Source organism: Salvelinus fontinalis, chromosome 21, assembly GCF_029448725.1.
Source record: "Salvelinus fontinalis isolate EN_2023a chromosome 21, ASM2944872v1, whole genome shotgun sequence".
Taxonomy (NCBI): Eukaryota; Metazoa; Chordata; class Actinopteri; order Salmoniformes; family Salmonidae; genus Salvelinus; species Salvelinus fontinalis.
Window position 1 is genome coordinate 21,244,331 of NC_074685.1, and position 24,316 is coordinate 21,268,646.

General features: G+C 39.8%; 2 protein-coding genes across 2 annotated transcripts; one reads left to right on the forward strand and one right to left on the reverse strand.

The window, feature by feature from the left end:
• Positions 1 to 3,415: 3,415 nt before the first annotated feature.
• On the reverse strand, positions 3,416 to 4,061 carry LOC129819118 (pro-MCH 1). Its single transcript, XM_055875682.1, has one exon. It carries the CDS (start codon positions 3,973 to 3,975, stop codon positions 3,577 to 3,579), a length of 399 nt encoding a protein of 132 aa, XP_055731657.1. The 5' UTR covers positions 3,976 to 4,061; the 3' UTR covers positions 3,416 to 3,576.
• A 13,683-nt stretch (positions 4,062 to 17,744) lies between these two features.
• On the forward strand, positions 17,745 to 22,065 carry spag8 (sperm associated antigen 8). Its single transcript, XM_055875683.1, has 6 exons — positions 17,745 to 17,968; positions 18,261 to 18,420; positions 18,677 to 18,722; positions 19,746 to 19,860; positions 20,041 to 20,103; positions 21,107 to 22,065. The coding sequence occupies exons 1-6, from the start codon at positions 17,897 to 17,899 to the stop codon at positions 21,218 to 21,220; spliced, it is 570 nt and encodes a 189-aa protein (XP_055731658.1). The 5' UTR covers positions 17,745 to 17,896; the 3' UTR covers positions 21,221 to 22,065.
• Positions 22,066 to 24,316: the final 2,251 nt, after the last annotated feature.

Sequence of the window (24,316 nt, forward strand, 5' to 3'; positions counted from 1 at the left end):
CAATGCTGAGAAACAGTGAACCAGCACCACAGCACACATTCAGCGCTGCTGTTAGGGTGTTTACAAAGTGTCCCCCTGCTGCCTAAGGGAAGTGTATTTGTAAGTAAATGCTTTCAGAGATTACACACACCAATTCCTACAGGGATTCAACCCCATCTCTTCTTAGGTAATATAACTCCTTGGTATTAACAAAGAGCTATTGAAATAAAATGACATAACATCCTTATGCTATTGCAATTACCGTCATCTAGCCCCATGTTAATGTGGGTTGAACTGATACCCAGGAAGTATTTTCTTCAGAATAGCTTAGTGCTGTTCAATGTTGCTGTATTAATGGTGAACAGATATAATTCTCCACTGCTGAGGAGGTGCTCATTATCATAACACAATGCATTGTTGCTGACTCATTTCCCTAACTCTGTATTTTCTAGGAATTGTTCCTGTCCCGCTAGTTCCATCTCTGTCAGCTGATCAGCTGATCATGAATGGTTACTGTCTGCTTGACATTTCAAACCAATGTTTATTGGGGTAAAAATACAAAAACCGTTACTCATCATCCCTCTTCTTTCAGACATGTACCTCTAAAAAACACTCCATTAATTATCTACAGGGCTACTTGTTATTTACAAAAGTGCACTAGAATACTGTCAGGTACACTAGAAATGTGGTTACACATCAAATGCAAATCTTCTGGCATCATTATGACATGAAATAATAATTGAATACCTCCCTTTCAAGGTCATGACATATAACACATTCAAAACACACTCCAGGTTGGCCAGTAGAAATGTCCTCAATTAATTCTAACACATCTAAATTCTAGTAAGTGGTGTGCTTTTGACTAATCAATGCTAGGCCTTCATTTGCATCTGCGTTTGACAGGGTGGCTACATCTGCGTTTGACAGGGTGGATACATCTGCGTTTGACAGGGTGGCTACATCTGCGTTTGACAGGGTGGATACATCTGCGTTTGACAGGGTGGATACATCTGCGTTTGACAGGGTGGCTACATCTGCGTTTGACAGGGTGGCTACATCTGCGTTTGACAGGGTGGCTACATCTGCGTTTGACAGGGTGGCTACATCTGCGTTTGACAGGGTGGATACATCTGCGTTTGACAGGGTGGATACATCTGCGTTTGACAGGGTGGCTACATCTGCGTTTGACAGGGTGGATACATCTGCGTTTGACAGGGTGGCTACATCTGCGTTTGACAGGGTGGCTACATCTGCGTTTGACAGGGTGGCTACATCTGCGTTTGACAGGGTGGCTACATCTGCGTTTGACAGGGTGGCTACATCTGCGTTTGACAGGGTGGCTACATCTGCGTTTGACAGGGTGGCTGCATCTGCGTTTGACAGGGTGGATACATCTGCGTTTGACAGGGTGGTTACATCTGCGTTTGACAGGGTGGCTACATCTGCGTTTGACAGGGTGGCTACATCTGCGTTTGACAGGGTGGCTACATCTGCGTTTGACAGGGTGGCTACATCTGCGTTTGACATGGTGGCTACATCTGCGTTTGACAGGGTGGCTACATCTGCGTTTGACAGGGTGGATACATCTGCGTTTGACAGGGTGGCTACATCTGCGTTTGACAGGGTGGCTACATCTGCGTTTGACAGGGTGGCTACATCTGCGTTTGACAGGGTGGCTACATCTGCGTTTGACAGAGTGGATACATCTGCGTTTGACAGGGTGGCTACATCTGCGTTTGACAGGGTGGCTACATCTGCGTTTGACAGGGTGGCTACATCTGCGTTTGACAGGGTGGATACATCTGCGTTTGACAGGGTGGCTACATCTGCGTTTGACAGGGTGGCTACATCAAAACATTGTAGATACAGTAAGCCCATTCCAACGTCTCAGGGCATTTAATTAATGTCCCCGGAACAACAGGAAGCTTATTTCACCTCTTAATTGAGCAATAAACCCTGAAGGTCATTCTCAATTATAGTGTACCTCCGAATGGCAGACAGACAAGAGGCAGACAACATACTGGTGTTCAGAGGTTTTCTCAACCTTACTGCAGCACTTAGTGGAAATCATATACAACCTAATGCTTTGAAAGTATAAGGACGTCTGCTTAGGGTCTTGAGACACTCAGCCATTAGACATGTTAGTAATGTAAACATGGGGACTGGAATGTCTAGCATGAGAGCATGTCAAACTCCCAGACAAAGTCTAATACGTATATTTTTCCTGTATTGATACACATTGACTTTCTTTTGGTCTTTTTTTTTAGACATGCAGCTCCCTCATAACATCATACGGTAATGGGCAATATAATACTAATAAGGAAAAATCTAGTTATACAATGCAGTCAGTGGAATGAGATGGGAGAGATGAAAATGGTAGAGGATACTGTATACAGAGGAAAAACTGGTAACAGGACAAAGTGTGCAGTCATGTAAGATTATAGTAAGTAACAGAATGAGACAACATGAAACTTTTAATAATGTGTTTTGAAAACCAACAAGATTAACAATAATAACATTATTCTCTCAATCAAGAGACCGGAAAATAGAGTATTTCAACTTGTCACATAATCGGTGATTAAAGGCCAACTTGAGCAATCATCGCCAACCCAAGTAATTGCTTCTTTTATTTATTTCTTTTTTTTATATATTTTTTTAATCCCATTTTCTCCCCAATTTTTTGTGGTATCCAATCGCTAGTAATTACTACCTTGTCTCATCGCTACAACTCCCGTACGGGCTCGGGAGAGACGAAGGTCAAAAGCCATGCGTCCTCCGAAGCACAACCCAACCAGCCGTACTGCTTCTTAACACAGCGCGCCTCCAACCCAGAAGCTAGCCGCACCAATGTGTCGGAGGAAACACCGTGTACCTGGCCCCCTTGGTTGGCACGCACTGCGCCCGGCCCGCCACAGGAGTCGCTGGAGCACGATGAGACAAGGATATCCCTACCGGCCAAACCCTCCCTACCCCGAACCTCCCGGTCGCGGCCGGCTGCGACAGAGCCTGGGCGCGAACCCAGAGACTCTGGTGGCGCAGTTAGCACTGCGATGCAGTGCCCTAGACCACTGCGCCACCCGGGAGGCCCAGTAATTGCTTCTTGATGCAAACTCATTACCATATTCATTCTCAGCTCACCCCAGGAACTTTGGAGACATGCAGAGTCATGTACACATCCACAAGAGGGTGTCTTGTGTAGTTTATAGACCTACTTCCCACTTACTTCCCATTCCAGAGGGATGTAAACGTTAAAGACCAAATACCAAAAGGCTGTTGTAAATGTAATACTGTGGGTAATTCCAGAATGCTATTATTTTAGAGTAATTGGCTGTCGCAACCTTATTAAGACTGATAAAGGCCTCCCGAGTGGCGCAGGTGTTTATGGCACTGCATCGCAGTGCTAGCTGTGCTACTAGAGAAAAACATACACAAGGCGTCAAATGCAGTGTTCTGTCTTTTTAATTGCAAATATCAGTTCATGTAATTACATGAATACATATTCTCAAAAGCGAAAGATCATATTATACAATTTAAGATACAGAAGGGTAATCTGGCTGGCAGATGGATGATGAGATGAGACGATCTCGTTGGTCACCTCTACACCTCCCAGCAGGGCCGGTACACCCTTCCCACCATACACCTCATGGTGTCCCTCCTGACAATGGAGATGCTTGGGCTCAGGTCCTGGCCAGCCTCTCTGCGGTCCATAGTCAGGGCTCTGTCAGGCCCGGCGGCTGCAGCTCTCAGCTTGTAGAAAGGAAGTCCTCTGTTTAGGTTCATCCACAGGCCAGAGTCTGCCAACAAGACAACCTTGGAGCTCCTGCCTCTGACTGAATCAGGGCTGTTTTCAGCCACCTCTACACTCAGTAGGGAGTCTAGGGTATCTTGCTCCAAGGCGACGTCGTCCGTCTTGCCGATGGGGATCGCCGTGGACGGTGTGTAGCACTCCAAGAAAAGTGCCACGGCAAAGGAGATGGAGAGGACAGAGTGTCTCATCTTGGAGAATGAGGATCTTCGTTGAGGTTGATCTTGCAGGCTGTTGTGATTTTTTTCGAGCTGGTTCTCTTCTGACCGAGATGTTTGTCTTCCTCTTTTATACCGTTTGGCCTTCCAGGATTTGCAACATTTGACATTTGTTTCATCACTGCTTTTCTTCTCATTGTGTTTCAGGATATTAAACAACAGTATGATGACGTGGTTGATGAGACCCCTATCAGTGTTGGAGTGTTGTGTCTTGTGGAGAGTTAATTAAGCTTATCTGTAAAGTGGCTGGTCTTTCTAAAGTCTGTGAGGATGAAACAGTGGGATTTCATTGAATGAGGACACAAAGGAAGACGCCATTCCAAGAGCCTGCCCTTTAAAATAACTGGAGTGCATTACTCACCCATTGACTACCTAGTGGTTAAGGACTCTCAATGATACATACTCCCCTCTCATGGCCACCTTATGACAATGTAAAATAAGGGATTTCAGGTGGGATTACAGTTGAAAAGTAAACTAGTGAAGTGATCATTGAAGAGCTTGTTGTGTATGTGGCACCAGGAAAACCAGCAGGGTTCTTTGAATACGTGTTGAGAGGAAATTCACAACGTCACTGATGTAAGGCTTTGGTGAAGATCGGAAATGTCTCTTAATTCAGAGCATATCCTTTATGTCTGCTGTCTGTGCTCTCTGTAAAGTTTTATTTGTTCACTTACTGGTACCTGCATATTTGCAACCTTACCTAATTAGGAAGATCAGACAGGGAGTTAAGGTTTGAAAACCTGCTCACGTACTGTAGCCCTCTTGAAACAGAATGCTGGTGTGAGGCTTATCGGTTCAAAGTCAGCTTGGCTAGAGATATGCACAAAAAAGGAGATATTGGCTGGTGGACCGTCAATGGTTTTGTTTGGTGATTTATAGTGATGACCTCAGATCAGATATTGCTACGGTCAGATAATGTTACTGCATAATAACTTTTCAAATACGCACGACTCTCGTCCAAAGAAGTGTATCTTTTTGGGGAACTGTTATTATTGTTCTATAAATAGGCCTACTACAGTATATTTTGGATATTTTGTCTGTTTATTCATACTAGCATGTCTTGCTTCAAATCTTAGCTTTGTTTGACAAGGGTTGGTTTTTGTCCAATGGTCAAACCCAGCTGTAAAACTTTAAAGTAGAGGATGTTTTTGTGTCTTAGAGTAGTTTTCCAAGACATTTTAAAGAAATTGATCACTATAGATAGGAATCCGATTTGTTCAGACATCGTTAGCACCCATATACTGTGTGAAAATGACACTCTAAGATGTTCTCCCATAGTTCCCCAATTAAGAGGAATAAACTTGAAGTAGGTGGTCTCTGTGTGTTCGTCTCAGAGAAATGCTTTAATTGCCTCTTTTAATGTTATTTTTCCCTTCTCCTTATCAGAGAGGAAATGGTTCTGTTGAAGGGGATCTTGAAGTTTGCATTATTGTTTTCAGCAAATTAATACTCCAGCCTCCTCTTTCTGCAGGTGAATGTTAAATGTCAAAAAAGAATTGGATGCAAACAAGCCGACTGGCTCGAACAGAAAATATTAAACTATGTTGCAACTCAAATAATCAAACACGATTCTATTAAAATCAGCAACTAGCTAGAGACGAAATCAAAATGTCATAAGGATTTCTAGCAGGTTTTAGTATGATATACAAGAACAAAAGCGTGTCAGGATGCAGTACTCTGTTTTTTTTATTCAATTAATGTCCTCTTACTCCATTTATTTAAAAAAAGTTCATCACCCCCCCCAAACAAATAATATTCAAGCACTTGATATTTCTTCAAAATCAAAGCAACCTTAAAATCTATATCGAACTTACACTGAACAAAAATATAAACGCAACATGTAATGCTTTGGTCCCATGTTTCTTGAGCTGAAATAAAAGATCTCAGAAATGTTCCATATGAACAAAAAGTTTATTTCTCTAAATTGTGTGCACGAATTTGTTTACATCCCTAATAGAGAGCATTTCTCCTTTGCCAAGATAATCCATCTACCTGACAGGTGTAGCATATCAAGGAGTTGATTAACCTGTTAAAGCTGGGGGCGCTGTTGTCACTATTTATGGTAATCGTGTAATTTTTGAAACGGCTTCCTACAAAATTCTTGATCGTACAATATGCATATTATTATTATTATTGGATAGAAAACAGTCTATAGTTTCTATAGGAGTTGAAATTTTGTCTCTAAGTGGAACAGAACCCATTCTACAGCAATTTCCCTGACATGGAGTCAGATTTCAGAAATTTTGGCCACTGTTCTGGAGTCAGTTTTAAAGCCAATGTTATTCCTATGAGTATACGGACACTGCTTACGTCTTCCCCTGGATGCCTTTACGTGATGACGATTTGAATGGGGTCGATTGCGCAATCACAGGCACTATAAATTAAAAAACCCTGTAGCTAGTCACTCTTTTGCAGCTGCGTCATGCGCGTGGAGGACACCGACCCGCACCTGTTCCAAGCATTAGTGTTGGGAGTAATCTTTCTCCGGTCATGTTAAGACTCGTTATAGGAGTTAAAAACATCATAAGGTAGTTAATTTAAAGCGTTTTATAGCAATTTATATCCGTTTAGTGCGATTTTGGGACATTTATTTCTGAAACGCTGTGAATCTCTGGGCACGCTTCCAGTTCATCCCGAACGCAGTTGGCATTTCCACATGGCAAGAGGACAGCTTTCCACCAAAAGACGATTAGACCCAAGAAAGGATCCTTTGCCCAAGATACTGATGGAAGAACAGCTCAAAGTAGGACATTTTTATTATGATAAATCGTGTTTCTGTCGAAAAATGTTAGTGGCTTAGGACGCCATGTTTTTTGACGTAGCTTCGCTTGGCGCAAACTGTATTGAAAAGTAAGGATAATTTAAAAAATGTAATTCCGCGATTGTATTAAGAATTAAATTGTCTATCAATCGCTGTCCACCCTATATTTTTTAGTCACGTTTATGAGTATTTATGTATACGAGTAGATCACTGTCTAATATGGCGCACGGACATTTTCTCACCAGCTGGGCTACATTTCTCATTGTCTAACCATGATTTTGGTGGCTAAATATGCACATTTTCGAACAAACTGTATATGTATGTTGTAATGTGATGTTACAGGGGTGTCATCTGAAGAATTCTGAGAAGGTTAGTGAAAAAAATAATATATTTTGGCGATGTTTACGTTATCGCTCTCTTTGGCTAGAATCAATGCTGGGGTAATGTTTGCACATGTGCTATGCTAATATAACGATTTATTGTGTTTTCGCTGTAAGACACTTAGAAAATCTGAAATATTGTCTGTATTCACAGGATCTATGTCTTTCGATTAGTGTATGCTGTGTATTTTTACGAAATGTTTGATGATTAGTAGTTAGGTAAACACGTTGCTCATTGTAATTATTCTAGTCCATTTGTGACGGTGGGTGCAATTGTAAACTATGCCAGCTACCTGAAATATGCACATTTTTCTAACAAAACCTATCCCATACCATAAATATGTTATCAGACTGTCATCTGATGAGTTTTTTTCTTGGTTAGGGGCTATAAATATCTTAGTTTAGCCGAGTTGGTGATAGCTACTGGTGTTGGTGGACAAATAAAAGATGGTGGATTATGCTAATGTGTTTTTAGGTAATAGATTTACATCTTTACATATTGTGTCTTCCCTGTAAAACATTTTAAAAATCGGACATGTTGGCTGGATTCACAAGATCTGTGTCTTTCATTAGCTGTATTGGACTTTAATGTGTGAAAGTTAAATATTTAAAAAATATATTTTTTTTGAATTTCGCGCTCTGCCTTTTCAGTGGAATGTGGGGGGGGTGTGCCGCTAGCGGCACCCTCATCCTAGACAGGTTAAACAGCATTGTAACGGTTTTCCTCTTCATTGTCTGAAGAGTAGCAAGGATCGGAGGACCAATGTGCAGCGTGGTAAGTGTCCATTTTAATTATATAAAACTGAACACTAAACAATACAAAATAACAAAGTGCAAAATACTGAAGAAAAAAAAAACCAAAACAGTCCCATGTGGTGAAAACACTAACACAGGATACAACCACCCACAAAACACAAAGGAAAACAGGCTACCTAAATATGGCTCCCAATCAGAGACAACGACTGACACCTGCCTCTGATTGAGAACCATACTAGGCCAAACACATAGAAAAAGACAACCTAGACATACAACATAGAATGCACACCCACATCACACCCTACAAACATACAAAGCAATCTATGGTCAGGGCGTGACAAGCATGACCATTACACAGGTGCACCTTGTGCTTGGGGACAATAAAAGGCCACTCTAAAATGTGTGGTTTTGTCACACAACACAATGTCACAGATGTCTCAAGTTTTGAGGGAGCGTGCAATTGGCATGCTGACTGAGGGAATGTCCACCAGACCTGTTGCCAGAGAATTCAATGTTCCTTTCTCTACCATAACCTGCCTCCAATGTCATTTTAGAGAATTTGGCAGTACGTCCAACCGGCCTCACAACCGCAGACCACATGTATGGTACTGTGTGGGCGAGCGGTTTGCTGATGTCAACATTGTGAACAGAGTGCCCCATGGTGGCAGTGGGGTTATGGTATGGGCAGGCATAAGCTACGGACAACGAACACTGATGTTTGGGATGCTCTGGATCGACGTGTACGACAGTGTGTTCCTGTTTCCGCCATTATCCAGCAACTTCGCACGGCTATTGAAGAGGAGTTGGACAACATTCCACAGGCCATAATCAACAGCCTGATCACTCTATGCGAAGGAGATTCTGCACTGCATGATGGTGGTCAGACCAGATACTGACTGGATTTCTGATCCATGCCCCTACTTTTTGTTTTTACAAATAGGTATCTGTGACCAACAGATGCATATCTGTATTCCCAGTCATGTGAAATCCATAGATTAGGGCCTAGTCAATTTATTTCAATTGACTGATTTCCTTATATGAACTGTAACTCAGTAAAATCTTAAATTGTTGCAAGTTGCATTTATATTTTTGTTCAGTATATATTAAAAGCTAACTAAGTAAATCAAAAATCACCTGGCCACAGCAGTAAGCATGTATTTTTTAAATTAAATATTTTTCAATTAGGCCAACAGTTTATAATGGGTCAAACAGTCCATAGTCACATTAAGAACATTAATGTCATTCTGAAATGTGTGCATTTTCGAAAACTATGACCTTTAATGGCTTCTAGTCTGGAACAAATCACATTGGGTATTTTAGTGTGGGTGATGTACTGCTAGTGTGGCCAGATGGGAAATGCCATGGTCCATTTCTTATTGAAAAGCGTGTCTGTGTTCTGAATGGTCAAAGTTAGCCAGTCTGTGATGACTAATTAGTCTGTCAGTTGACCATTTCTTCACCTTGTTTTTTATATTCTTTTACAGGGCTCATGTATTTGTCTCTGTAGATAACAAACATTCTTTATTTTTAGAAGGTGGGCGGGTTGGGATAAAGTGCATTTCACAGGCCTTCTGTTCCATAAAACAACATGTAAGGACCAAATGGATGGATGCTATGGAGGGTGACTACAGCTAAGGTGACTGAAACAGGATGTCATGACTATAAATCTACTTTTATTTACAGAAAATCCAGAGAGGGTGACCGGAATCAGGACAAGTGGAGAAACCGCTCAAACAGACAGACATCACTGAAAGTTGTGGAAAACACAGAGTAATGACACGGTGAAGACATAACTGAAACCCCATTGAACTTTTCTAACCTGTGATTGAACTGATGATAAAACAGAACCTCCAAATCGTATTGTTGATCCATTCATTCATTACTTTCCTCATAAACCACATGTGGAGAAGACAAACAGTCCAAACCCCACCGAGTTATTCATTCACAGTATGGAACTGTATTGACCTCTGTATGTGTCCAGTGGTGTTGTGGATACTGTAGTTATAACAGAGTGGGGTGTTTATCTGTTGGTGGCCAGTGTGTTTCAGGCCTCTCCCTCCTCAGGTGTTTGCTTGGTGATGTGTGTGGTTATTGGAGTACAGCTGTATACCACATGTTCATGACAGACCTGACTCTATAACATAACTAGAATGCTTGTTTTATGCACTATGGATGCCATTCTATCATAAATAAGGCAACATGAAAGACTGCAGATGTTTTATACTCCTCAATATGTATTTTCTTAACTTTTCTCTCCTTGAAAGTCGAGTGGCAGGGTAGAGGACAGGGTACCCCTTCCATGTTTGCCCTTGGGTGAGGAGAGGGGGTAGCAGCTAGTCCAGAGCAGCGTTCAATGTGTTTGTGTGTTACAGAGAATCACATATTAACTGCAACACTGCCTCACCACTATAGAAAAAAGTCCCTTTTGAAGTGCGAGGCCAAGATGGGCAGACCAGCTAACTACACTGACGATGCCAACCCAAACACCAGGCCTGAGTCTCGGGGGTTTGAAGGAGGCAAAAAGACCCCAGCCACGCACCGAGGGGAGACAGTGCCTCTCACATAACACAGGGCCCTTCTGGACACAGCAACGCACTTCTTTAAAACAACACCAAGAGGCAGGCCGCACCAAACAGGCTAAAGTGTTATTCCAGCTAGGTAAATACAGGGCACAGATCTAACAGTGATGAATGCCACATATTAACAGGCACAAATTTAATTATGTTGTTGAACTTCCATGCGTTCTGCTGGCCAGTTTGAGATTGGGGTGATTGAACTCTATGAGTCTTTCCACTTACGGCGTGAGGATTTCTGAACCAAACTCACCTTTCAGAGGCAGATCATGCAATTTCTAAAGGATGGATGACATTGTCCTCCAGTCTTCTATCCTGTGAAGAACCTAGAGAAGGTAATCTAGTGTGTCTTTCATATAGACTTTGGATAACAGTCAGCTCAGCGGGGTAAAGCATTGATGTGGACACTTAGGATGTGTGCCCAAGGACGCTTTCAGGCAGCAGGCACTATTGCATTGGGATTTAGAGAGGAATACAAACTAATTAGGGTCTGAATGGAAGAAAGAAGTTCAGATCTGATGTAAGGTCAGTTTTGCTCTATAGCTAATGGATAAGGTTAGGCTTGGATTAAAGGCAATGGATGAAAGCCGATCCTAGATCAGAGGCCACCTCCACCTAAATCACTCATTAGATACAGTGCAGAGATACCATAAAAGCTATATGGACCCAAATAGGTCTGAGTCATGAAGGGGTCGCTAAATGCAATAACAAGAGGCAAAGCCATCTTCTCATCTTTGAGCACTTAAGGATGTATAATCTCCCACACAGATACACAGGTTACACACACAAAGAGATCTGCAGAGATACCAGTAGCCATGGTGATGGTCAGACAACAAGTAATCATGATGCAGAGTATAAATAGCAACACAAGCTCCCTGGGTGTTGTGTAAGAGAGAGACAAAAAACATGTTTTGCGGAAAGTATTTCGTTTTTTTCCCCTTAGTGTAGCGAAGGAATAATTCATTATATGGACATGCTCGATAGAATCTGATCCCCTTCCAAAACACACACACCTCAGTGACCAAACTGTTAATATTGGGTTTCGGAATGTTGTTCCAAGACTCTGGATTATGAGCATTAGTAATGTTGTATTTCAAAGGGGACTTGCACATTTGCTATGAGTGTTGTGCATGGACTACTTTTAAGTAGGAAATTGGTAAGGGTTTGTAATGTGTGAGACCTTTCCACTCTCTTTTCCTATGTCTTTGTTATCAAAGTGTTAATTCAACTAATTAATTCCAATATAAGTAATGCCAAGTAGAAACTGTGTGCGATTCATGGCATGATGTGTTTGTTGCCAAATTGTTATTCTGCTCCCATGTGGAATGATACAAAGAGAAAATGTCTCAAGGAATTCTGATGATTTCAACCAAAAAGTCTTCATAAATCATAACGCATGAATAATCTGGTTGGGAGGATCGTTTTGCACCATAAGAAAAATCTAATCTTGACAAGTCTAGCTTCAATAAAACATTGACTGTATTTCTGACCATGCTTTATACTGTGGAGGTACATTCCAGACACATGGGCTGTCTGATGGCTCATATAAAAAAGACTTGAGTGGTTAGGCCTTTACAAGAAACTGGGGAAGGGTACCAAAACATTTCTGCAGCATTGAAGGTCCCCAAGAACACAGTGGCCTCCATCATTCTTAAATTGAAGAAGTTTGGAAGAACCAAGACTCTTCCTACAGCTGGCCACACGGCCAAACTGAGCAATCAGGCGAGAAGGGCCTTGGTCAGGGAGGTGACCAAGAACCCGATGGTCACTCTGACAAAGCTCCAGATGGAAGCTACTCCTCAGTAAAAGGCAAATGACAGCCCCCTTGGAGTTTGCCAAAAGGCACCTAAAGGACTTTCAGACCATGAGAAACAAGATTCTCTGGTCTGATGAAACCAAGACTGAACTTTTTGGCCTGAATCCTGTGTCACATCTGTAAGAAACCTGCCACCATCCCCACGGAGAAGCATGGTGGTGTCAGCATCATGCTGTGGGGATGATTTTCAGTGGCAGGGACTGGGAGACTAGTTGGGATGGAGGGAAAGATGAATGGAGCAAAGTACTGAGAGATTCTTGATCATAACCTGCTCCAGAGCGTTCAGGACCTCAGACTGGGAAGGTTTACCTTCCAACAGGACAACGACCCTAAGCACACAAATACAGGTGTGCCAAGCTTGTAGCGTCATACCCAAGAAGACTTGAGGCTGTAATTGCTGCCAAAGGTGCTTCAACAAAGCACTGAGTATACTTATGTAAATGTGATATTTCTGTTTTTTCTTTTTAATGTATTTGCAAACATTTCTAAAAACTATTTCATCCATTTTAGAATAAGGCTGTAATGCAACAAAATGTGGAAAAAGTCAAGGGTTCTGAATACTTTCCGAATGCACTGTACATGCAAACAGCCATTCACTCAGAGATATTTATTATTTCACTGAAATCCCTCTTGCAGGAATTTGAAAGGTCTAGTCATTTTGGGGATGATTGTGCTGTAAAGTTGAACCTTTAGGACGTATTAAAAGTGTGCAGGCACATATTTCTTTTAACAACGTACGTAATTGTTTTGCCTTGCACCTGAACTGAGTAAAGCTGGTGTGGAGCTTACCGTTTTTCTCAATTGCGTAAAAGCAATTTTCAGATCTGTGTTGAAACGTAAAGTATGCTCAAGTCCATTTCAGCAATAGCTAGCGATCTTGCTAACCTTGTCTAGCTAGCTCATGTTATGTTATTGCATTTATTTTTTACTACTACACCATATTAAAACGATTAGCCTGCTGGCTTTATAGCTGGTTCTGGAGTTGGATTTGTCATAACCATTGATTTAGGTAAAACTTCGCCACAGATGGAAACCACTGGACTACTTTGACTTCGCTAACTATTGTTATCTCCAAATGTGTGTAGTCTTCCATGAATTGCAGCCGCAAATCTGCCAGAAAAATAGTTCGAAAGAATAAGATGAAGCTCCGGTAATATGTAGAACTATTGAAATGCGAAATTCTACTGGACACGGTACAACCCTTGGTAGGTAAGCTGATGGCAGGCTTTGGCTGCGGTACAGCAAAGCCAAATCAGGAAGTGCTCATGGTTCTCACATGGGAAGTGAAATTATAGGCTACAATGATTTGCCTCAATATCATGCACGCCGCAGATGACATGTATATTTGGAGCGTTTAGTGAGGCAAAACTCTAGTGGTCAAAACCATTCATCTTGGGGCGACAGGTGGGAGCGGATTTGCAAAATGTTATCATATCACACAATTATACAATTTTATAAAATGGTCAGATATGTATTTTAAATACAGACTAGCTCAAAAGTAAGTGAAAATTGACAAATTATCCAATGGATTCTGATAATTTTATGTTTAAAATAGTGGAGGTTAAAAAACATTCGTTTCCAGACCCTATTTTAATTTGCTACATGGCTCAGGCGGCCAAGTGGACACAAGGACGTTTGGCTCGTCTCAGTTGCAAAGAGGAATAACTTTGCAGCTGTTTCTGATTAATTAACTTCTTGTGAATAGGGGGGCGCTGTTTTCACTTTGGAAAAAATTGTGCCCAAATTAAACGGCCTCGTACTCTGTTCTAGATCATACAATATGCATATTATTATTACTATTGGATAGAAAACACTCTGAAGTTTCTAAAACTGCTTGAATTATATCTGTGAGTAAAACAGAACTCATTTGGCAGCAAACTTCCATACAGGAAGTGAAAAATCTGAAAACGAGGCTCTGTTTCAGGGCCTGCCTATTCAACTGGCTTTTATTTATCGATATGTATGCACTTCATACGCCTTCCACTAGATGTCAACAGGCAGTGGAAGGTTGAATGGGGTGTCTAGCTTGATCTGAGGCCGAATAAGAGCTTTTGGAGTGGCAGGTCCGGTATTTTGTTTTCGGCGGCGCGCGGGGGACCTCGACATTGTCTTCTGAAAAGCGTTCGGTATACACGGCGAATTGCTCCGGCTCTGATTTTATTTGATACATATGAGAAAGACATCATAAAGTAGGATTTTTCAACCGAGTTTGATCAGTTTATACAACGTTTATTGGGACTTTTGGAATTTTACGTTCTTTACGCCAAGAGATGATGGGCATGTTGGCGCCACAATGCTAGCCAAAGTTGCTAATTCGACAGAAGAAATGGACATTCTAAAACCAAACAACGATTTATTCTGGAAATAGGACTCCTTGCACAACATTCTGATGGAAGCTCAGCAAAAGTAAGACACAATTTATGATGTTATTTCGTATTTCTGTGTAATATGTTGACTCCAACTCGGCGGAGAATAGGTGAGCGCTGTCTCTCAATAATGCATTTTGTATGTTGTAGTAAAAATTTTTTTTTTAAATCTAACACAGCGGTTGCATTAAGAACCAGTGTATCTTTCATTTGCTGTAAAACATGTATTTTTTAGTAAAGTTTATGATGAGTTCTTTGATTAGATTAGGTGACTGTCCAAAATATCTCCGGAGATTTTGGTGAATTGTTGCTACGTATTCACAATGTATAACCACGATTTGCAGCTCTAAATATGCACATTTTCGAACAAAACATAAATGCATTGTATAACATGATGTTATAAGACTGTCATCTGATGAAGTTGTTCAAGGTTAGTGATTAATTTTATCTCTATTTTGTCGGTTTTGTGGAAGCTATTTTGGCGGGGAGTAAATGGCATTGTGTGTTTGGCTATTGTAGTGAGCTAATAGAAATATATATTGTGTTTTCGCTGTAAAACACTTAAAAAATTGGAAATATTGGCTGGATTCACAAGATGTTTATCTTTCATTTGCTGTACACCATGTATTTTTCATAAATGTTTTATGATGGGTATTTATGTATTTCACGTTGCTCTTTGTAATTATTCTGTCTGCTTTGGTGCTATTTGTGATGGTGGCTGCAATGTAAAACCAGGATTTGTAGCTATAAATATGCACATTTTCGAACAAAACATAAATGTATTGTATAACATGATGTTATAAGACTGTCATCTGATGAAGTTGTTCAAGGTTAGTGATTAATTTTATCTCTATTTGTGGGTTTTGTGAAAGCTACCTATGCGGTGGAAACATGGTGAAAATATGCCGTTGTGTGTTTGGCTATTGTGGTTAGCTAATATAAATACATATTGTGTTTCGCTGTAAAACATTTTAAAAATCGGAAATGATGGCTGGATTCACAAGATGTTTATCTTTCATTTGCTGTATTGGACTTGTGATTTCATGAAAATTATATTATATGATATCCCTGTCCCGTTAGGCTAGGCTATGCTAGTCAGCTTTTTTGATGAGGATGCTCCCGGATCCGGGATGGGTATTAAGTAATTAACAATGCCATGCTGGTGGGTGGTAACGTTCAATTAAAACCCAGCCCTGAAATGAAATTTAGGCTGAAAATAATTTGTGTGTCATATCGTAGGAAAAGATACCGCATTCACATGGATATGTTACTTCAAGCCCAAATATATCATACTTTGACTAAAATAATGACTTATTGCCTTAAATTGTTGTGCAACATCATGGGTATGCTCTGGCCATCGTCTTTCAGCTCGCTTTGCGTTTAAATATATATCATCATTCAATACAAAATTCACTGTTAAGTGTTTAGTTCACAGAATATTAACTATTGTTTTCATCACAATAAAAATATGTGCAATTGTGTTTATTGTATCGGCAAGCAGTAAATACTCCTGCACCAAATTCTAGTGTCATACCATGTACAATATACGGAAAGATCTAGTCAATGGGGACCGTCTAATTGTGATGATTTTTTACAATATTGTGGACATGCAGAGATGCAGAGAATGAAGTTGAGTTCTAAGTCATTTTGGGTTACTCCTAAGTCATCATCTTCAACATTGTGGCCTTCCATTATAGATCTTTGCTTTGATGTTAATTGAGGCGTATCAGTTGTGTTCCTCCATTGTATTCACCTTTCCTTATTTCTATTGTGGATAGTGCTCCTGTGCACAATGGAAAGTCTACAAAACAATGAGCAAACCTGCCTCTGGAATTGGATTGTGATGATACCATGAAAGAATCATGCACACACTATGCTTCTTTCATTTTTTTTTATCAGGAAAAATATTTGATTTGATGTGTATGAAATTAGTTCATAGGGGAGATGCTTTGGAGAGAAAAATATAGCTAAATTGTCAAGATTTAGACAGACACAGGGCAGTGTTTCTCCAATGCCTCCAAACACAAAAGCATCTTCTTTATTCACTGTAATTGTACCTCAGGGGGCCATTTCTTCTCTTGGAACCAAAGCAATGCATTTCACATACCTGCATTTCATGCCATACCTTCCATCCTCTACATATCCCTTTCATTTGTTATTCCTCTCACAAGAGACACCTCAGTCTATATTGTTACACACACACGCACACACACAAGCACAAACACACACACACACACACACACACACACACACACACACACACACACACACACATCACATAGACTTTGTAAGAGCAGAAAGCATTGGCATTTTTTAATAAAATGGCTGTCTGGTGAATAGACAGGAAGCTACATTTAAATTTTGCTCCATCATCTGGACAGCTGTTGGGAATCAGTGTATACCCTCCCATCCCTCTCCACAGCCCAAGGGTCTCGGGAGAAAACTTGTCATGACTGGCTGCTTTGTGCACAACCAATGGGCACATCTGAGGACAAATCCATCCACCCTTTTAGAGCACGTACGGACTATATGCCATGTAGCTGCACAGTGCAAATACTGAAAACAGGGTTTTGAAATAAGGGTGTGGACACAAATACACATTGAGTGATGTGAATGTTAGCTACATAAAATATAGTGCTTTATGCGCCAAATTATATAAAAACTTTACACCAAGGATTTAATAACAAAATTATATTATAGAATGTTGTGTGTGCTGAAATTGCACGTCATGTTTACAATACCGCGTTGGTAATAAGGAATTATTTGTTCGACCGAATGGGAAAACGTCTGTGTGATCATTTGAAATAAGAGCAGGATCAAAAATGTAAAAAAATATCTTTGATACAGGTGTTATTATAAAATTCAGAGCATACATATCGGTGAATGCTGTGACATATGAAATACGAGTGATGGCGTAATCAATGTGTAATCAATGTGTAATAACTACGTAAAAAAATTATGAACGTGTTAAATTATTATGTGACGTGCATTCAAATTCAGGCCCCGAACAAGCTTATTTGACCCGCAAAGACCCAAAAGGATCTCTATGCTTATTTTCTTCGAATGACGTCACGATGTCGTTTGTTTACAGTTGCTAGGGTTACACTTCCACAACAGAATAATAAATAGTGGTAGCTACATTTAGCTAGAAGCAAGCTAGCTAGCTACCTCAACTATCTTGGTTTCACAAGATAAATGAGCGATTTCACACTACTAACTAAGTGCATTGTAATGAAAATATAATGACTGCATTGGACGCTTCTGTTGAACAAAAATCTATTGGAAAATGTTTGCTGTATAACTGGGTAGAGGAGGTGAGTTTTTTTCTTTGCAAAAGTTGTCTCATTATGAAAGCTGGTAGTAGTGTGTGTGTGTGCGTGTGTGAGAGCGAGAGATGTAAATTAGCGGTAGGCCTACATGTATAGCTAAGTTCAGGTATATGAGGGCTCGCATGTTCTCCTGTTTTCTCAGTTAGCTATGAGTGCCATCATTAATAGGTAATTAGTACAAGTCACCCCTTTAACTAATTAAAAATGATTGAAAACAACAATATGTTGTCACACATGGCACAGCTTTTTATTAATCTTTGGAATTACATTCATTCAGCGGGCCACTGCCGTCCTTGACAATGAGAGGCCCAGAGCGCACATCCACAAAAATGGACATAAAGGGATTCTGACTATGGATCTATCATCCAAAGTTCAAGGTGTCACCACGGTGAATGATTCTTTCACCCCTCCCAAGGGTCATGGAGTGAGACAAAGAGGTAGGTACAGAATAAGAACATTGAACACCAATAAGCATCCTACATCCAGCCGACCTTGAATAGATTTTTCCTGGAATGAGTTTTAGATTCAGTGGATGCCACGCAACATTCAAACATACTGTAACCTTACTACTGTGCAAACTGTTCATAAGCATACTGTTGTGCTGTCTCACTGGCTGACTTGATTAAAATTCACTCAAGCATTTTAGAGTTCGGTATGTGTTTTGCCCATCTTTTATTTGTTTTATTTGTTAAGGCCTCAGAGGAGAACTTTTGGAAAATGATCTGCTCAAGAAAATAAGGTAGGCCTAATTGACCAAAGTTTCATTTCATAACAGTTATCATAATGTGAACAAAACATTCAAGCTTGAAATATATATTTTTTTACGATGTGACTTACTCGAGACGTGACACAACACTGTTCAATCCATGCCTTGAGCGGAACTGGTAGGAGGAAAGGGATGTAATTTACAAGTCTTGGTTAGTTTTACAGTTCTATGAAAACTTTGTGCTTTTTGATTTGACTTCATTATATGATTTAACATTTATGTGCATTGTAATGTGGTTAATAGAATGTGTCCACAACAATGTGGTTAACATCCCCAACAAGCGATTTTAACAAAGGGAGGTAAGACGGTTAAAACTGGTTGTTGGAGGGGAGAGAGTCTCAACTCATATTCACTGACTTATGCCATACAAAACCACACAGTCACAAAACTGACCTAGATTTTTACTGTATGCTCAAAGTTAAATGTAAAGAACATTAACAAGGCTCTAACTAGTTTATTATGACAAAAATAACATCAATTTAAATAAGTAGCATTAGTCATAGAACCTTTAATAGTGGTTTGGAGAGTGTTGCTTTGTTTTTCCATGGCAATAATCTGCTGTAGGGAAACAGTAAGAATAAATGTCAACACATCAACACTTCTTGGAAGCTGCTTAACGTGAGAATTAAATCTGGATCTGTGGACACCAGTTATGAAGAGATAGGACAGGGAGTTTACACCACAAATAAGTATGTTATGACAACCTATATGAATAATGTAGAATAACAGTGGAACAATGTTATTTTGATTCACATGGCAATGCATGTATTATTATGCATATTCATGCACTAATCATGTAAGCCTAAGAATAACTAGCCTTTATCACTGCATAGACCTTACACACAGCAATGCAGCTACTGATAGATTTAAAAAATAGTAATCTAAAGTTGTTCAGCAATGTGAAAATGTGGAAAAACAATGTCAGAGTAGCAGAGACAGATAAGGATATTGCTGTAGGTTCTCATGCTGATATGGCCCTCCTCCTCTATCCCACAGTGAGCAGACACATGCAGAATTTAACCCTGACCCTCCGAAAACAGAGTTCTGCTCCACTACCAAAGAGGACTACAAAGTTGAAGGCTTTCAGCCTTCCCTGCCTTCACCACTAAAGGTCTTCTAAATCAAGTATATTCTATGAACATGATTACCAAATTCCGAGACACCTTGTTTTGGGACTAGCTACCTTTTATAATTTTTCTGTCTTTCACATATACAATTGACATCAGCATTATTCAACTCATACTTGAACAGAATGTTCATTTCTAATGCATTCTTGGTTTGCTTTGATTAGGAGCATGACTACAAAAGTGATCAGGCAATTACCTTTTGGAGTGAGAATTATCATCAGATACAGGTTGGTCTGATTATTACATTACTCCCCCATTTACATAACCCTCTCTACATTATCAGAAATGGAGAGAGCACCATGTTTTCACTATTACTGGATGGCTGCTTAACATTATAGTCAACACTAGACAAAATGCCTTTGTTACATTTTATCATCTTTATTATTTTCAATTATTAAGTCAGCTTTTGTGTGATGGGTCATTTACTCTGCTATAGTAGAGTGACTGTGGCGTTAGTGGTCTGTCTGTGTTTGTGAAGCATTTGTTGCTTGGCTATTCCACTTACAAAATTGAATACAATAAATTGCTGGAAGAGACCTCCCACATACCCACAACTCAGCAAAACATTACATGAGTGCGTAAAGAAAGCAATTATTTTCAAAAGCATTTTATTTACCCTATCAAGGTTAGAGGACCATAGCCTTATATTCTTAAGTATTCTTAGGTTTGTACTCTTTGGGACTCACTCCTAACATTATATTATATAATTATATAGTATTAATATTCATATAGTATTCATATTATATAGTGTTTAATCTCTACTGCACAATCTGGCTTTTATTCTCTCAATTAAACCATCATTATTGTTGGACATCTGGCCCTTGAGTTTTAGTATTTGATGGCTGTTGATATGTAAGATATTAACAAATGAAAAGGATTTAGAATATGTTTGTAATTTTGGTGTCATATTTGATGGCTATTTACAAGCCTCCATTTTGAATGTGGTCTCAAGGAGCCCTTCAATAAGACATCTTATTAGATTCTGCCAATAGACCTTAAAGAGCACAGCTGGTACAGGGTACTGTCGATTTCTGAATGAAATGATACATCTCATCCACTTTTGAACTCAGTTCAGTTAATTTAAGCCTTAAACGAGCAGCAGATACTGTAATAATAGCATACCTGGCATACATTTCACTGTAGTCTGATAATACTCTACAGTCTACACAAAAACCTTTTTAAACAACAGCAAGAAAACATTATGTCCTGTACCATGTTCTGCCGTCTCAGGGTGTGACAGCGGTGAGAACCAGGGATACCCCATTCAAGATGAACGCCACCTTCAGCACACCTATCAGTGAACACATGGATGACAAGCCTATTCTGTACACACCGGAGAATTAAGCTGTTACTCATGTGGGCATTGGACACAGTGGTATTAAATTATTGTTCCATAATATTGTGTATGAATATTGCTCTGTTTATCATTTCAATTAGGTCTAGTCTCTGCACTGTATATGAATTGCGTAAGTACTGCACAAATGATTTAACACAAGCAGACAGATTAATGGTTTTGAATTGTAACTTTATCTCAGGGTCATTGTCTCCTTGCGGAATTACAGTTGTTGTTTTTTTATTTATACCAGGGCTTTTATTTTTGTTTGTAGGTTATTTTCTCCCATGGTCTTTTTCTCAAACCTTTGCAACTTGTAATAACCACAATTGAGCAGTGCTGAACAACAGAAAGCCACATTTTCCACTTTCTCCTGTGCTAGGCAAAAATGGATCTGGCTATTGTCCTTGGACAAATGACAAGAAAACCATTTGTTTTCTGAGATAAGGAAAGTGTTTTTCCACCGTTAGAAAGAGAGGCACACAGAAGCCTTCGCCTTACAGATGTCAGAAATATTGATGTTCATGCAGCCTCCTTACTTTAGAGAGCATGGCTCCAATTCAGATTCGTGTTCTGTCAATCAAGAGACAAGTCTACATGGTGTTCCTCTCTCCTCTCGCTTTCAGCAGAGATTATAGGCGGTAGCTATGGCAACAAGTAATTTTAGACTACATTTATGCAGATTTTCCCCCAAAACATTTCATTACCTCATGGGATTAGAGGGGGAAACAATTGATGTCTGAAACAGATGCCATTTAGCTACTTCCAGCCAAGTGAAATATATTGCATATAATTGTTTTAATTCAAATTAACTATGATAAAGTAAATATTTCCTTGAATAAATTTGACTACTAATTTTTGTCCATGATTCAATTCAATTAATAATGTCTGTTTTGATCTATCCATAACTGTGTGTTTGTTTAAGTTTAAAAAAAATGTATTGCAGTACTTCATTCTCTGTATTTCCCTGTGAAGGGAGCAGTGCTCTGAGTTATTAAAATGGATGTAGTGCTTTTGTCAGAGGAGACAAATGTTGAACCATCTTGTGAACTATGTGCTTGTGATGCAGTAGGCCTACATACCTGCAGTAGAAATTCCTTCAGTGCATGCCCCCGTCAAAAGTTCCCTCCTTGGCTGTTGTTGTCTTTCCTCCCAAATTGTACCAAAAATGCTAATGGTGTTCTTCACCCTCTCTTTAACTCTCTTCAAAAGATAAAACCAGGAGCCTTTGATGACTCAACAATTACTCAAATTCATCCTTCATTCTTCTACTGAATTCTACAGTATCATTTAATTTAATTTAAACATCTGTATGCACACACATGTACAGATTTGGATACTGTACACTCCCTGAAGGGGAGACAAAAGTGATGAGAGACTTATGTGACACTTACTTGGTTGATAAGGGCCCGATTCAGACTTAGGAAATGTATGCTACAGACAGAAATTGGCATATCAGCATTATTGACAGAGTCCTGTGGCGCTTGTGGGGGTCGTAGAGCAAAACCACCGTGTTTGTGAGAGTCATCTTTTCATAGAGTCGTCACATTAGTTCGGACGCTACAGACGTTTCTGTGAGAAGACTGATTTTTTGGGATGTCTTATGATCTGACAAACATCGCTGTACCTCGGCCACCTTCCACCGCCGATGCGGAAGGCCGACATACGCAGATGGGGCGGATTGAGACGCAGCCCATGCAAATATCTCTAACTTAAACGGACAGATTTTGATGGGGATTTTTTCATTATGTTACTTAGATTGATGCACAGATTAATTTTAAGGATTAATCTGTCTCCTCCCCTTCATCTACACTGATTGAAGTGGATTTAAGAAGTGACCATAAGGGATCATGGCTTTCACCTGGATTCACCTGGTTAGTCTGTCATGTAAATGTTCCTAATGTTTTGTACACTCAGTGTATATTGGTGAATCAATTATTTTTTTTTGATTCATCCTGAAAGTTGCCATATTCAATTTTTCAATCCATTAAACATTGGAAAAAGGGAAAAAAGTGTACAATAGGGGTTGACCAGTAGTCCTATAAATCTACCCTAATAATCCTCACTAATCATGAAACTGTGATGACAACGGTTCAGTCTTCGTGAACCATGTGCCAGGCTCCAGGTTTAAACTCATTATGGTCTGCATTCCATAATGATTCAAATAGGTTACATGTCACAAATTATAGCACAACTTGTAATACGTTAGCCTAACATGATCCACTATTGCTAGAGATCCCCTGAAACAACCACAGTAACGTGACAGAAAGAAATGTAAACTAACGATGAAATGGAATGATGCAAAATGGAATGAAACTAACACTAACATGACAGTTCTAAATTTATGGTGGTATAACTGACGAGGGCTACCGATAGTGGCTAATATTTAACATGATACAAACTGTAAAAAAAATAAAAATACAGTGAAAAGTTCAGGCATATAATTAAAGCATTCTTGAAATCATAAATCAACTCAGTAGGTTTGGCGCTATAGGGTCATTTGCGCATGGCTACAGGGTGGCAGGAGGTTAACCTGTTGGGAATCTTGAATGGCCCTTCTGTTGAAATTGCTACGGTACCTTAGACATCCTAAATTCTAATTACAGCGTTGTCCCCTGCTTTGTCCCTTTTAGTCCATTACAGTATCACTTTAATAGGTTCATAAACCAACAGTGGCTACTGCATTTCACACATGAAAGATAGAAGTTATGCAATACTAAGTAGCTTTACATGTTTTCTTTCTTTTATTTAACTAAAGTCCCACGATACAATCATCTGTAGCCTAGTATTTGCATTGCATCTGCCAGTATCAGAAACCTTCTAGTAAATGTTAGAACACCACCATATGCACGTTGACAAAATTCTCTTGCCTTTTCACATGGCAATGGTGTGAAACTGCACAGGTAGTGACTACAATGAACTGTTTGCAAAATGCAGGTGTGAACAGACAGAGAAAAAAGAGATGCAGAGTGAGAAGAACCTGTACACTGTACAATAACAGTCATTATCAGGTTGTGCACGATGCAGTTGGGTTCAGCTGCAACGACATCACCAGTCATTAGCTGCTGTGACATGGCAGTGTGCATCATGTGTCTCTTCATCTCTGC

Coding starts and splice junctions, on each gene's coding strand:
- LOC129819118 (XM_055875682.1), bottom strand. CDS start 3,975: ATGAGACACTCTGTCCTCTCCATCTCCTTTGCCGTGGCACTTTTCTTG.
- spag8 (XM_055875683.1), top strand. CDS start 17,897: ATGACTGCATTGGACGCTTCTGTTGAACAAAAATCTATTGGAAAATGT. Junction 17,969..18,260: donor TGTATAACTGGGTAGAGGAG/GTGAGTTTTTTT, acceptor ACATTCATTCAG/CGGGCCACTGCCGTCCTTGA. Junction 18,421..18,676: donor TCATGGAGTGAGACAAAGAG/GTAGGTACAGAA, acceptor TTATTTGTTAAG/GCCTCAGAGGAGAACTTTTG.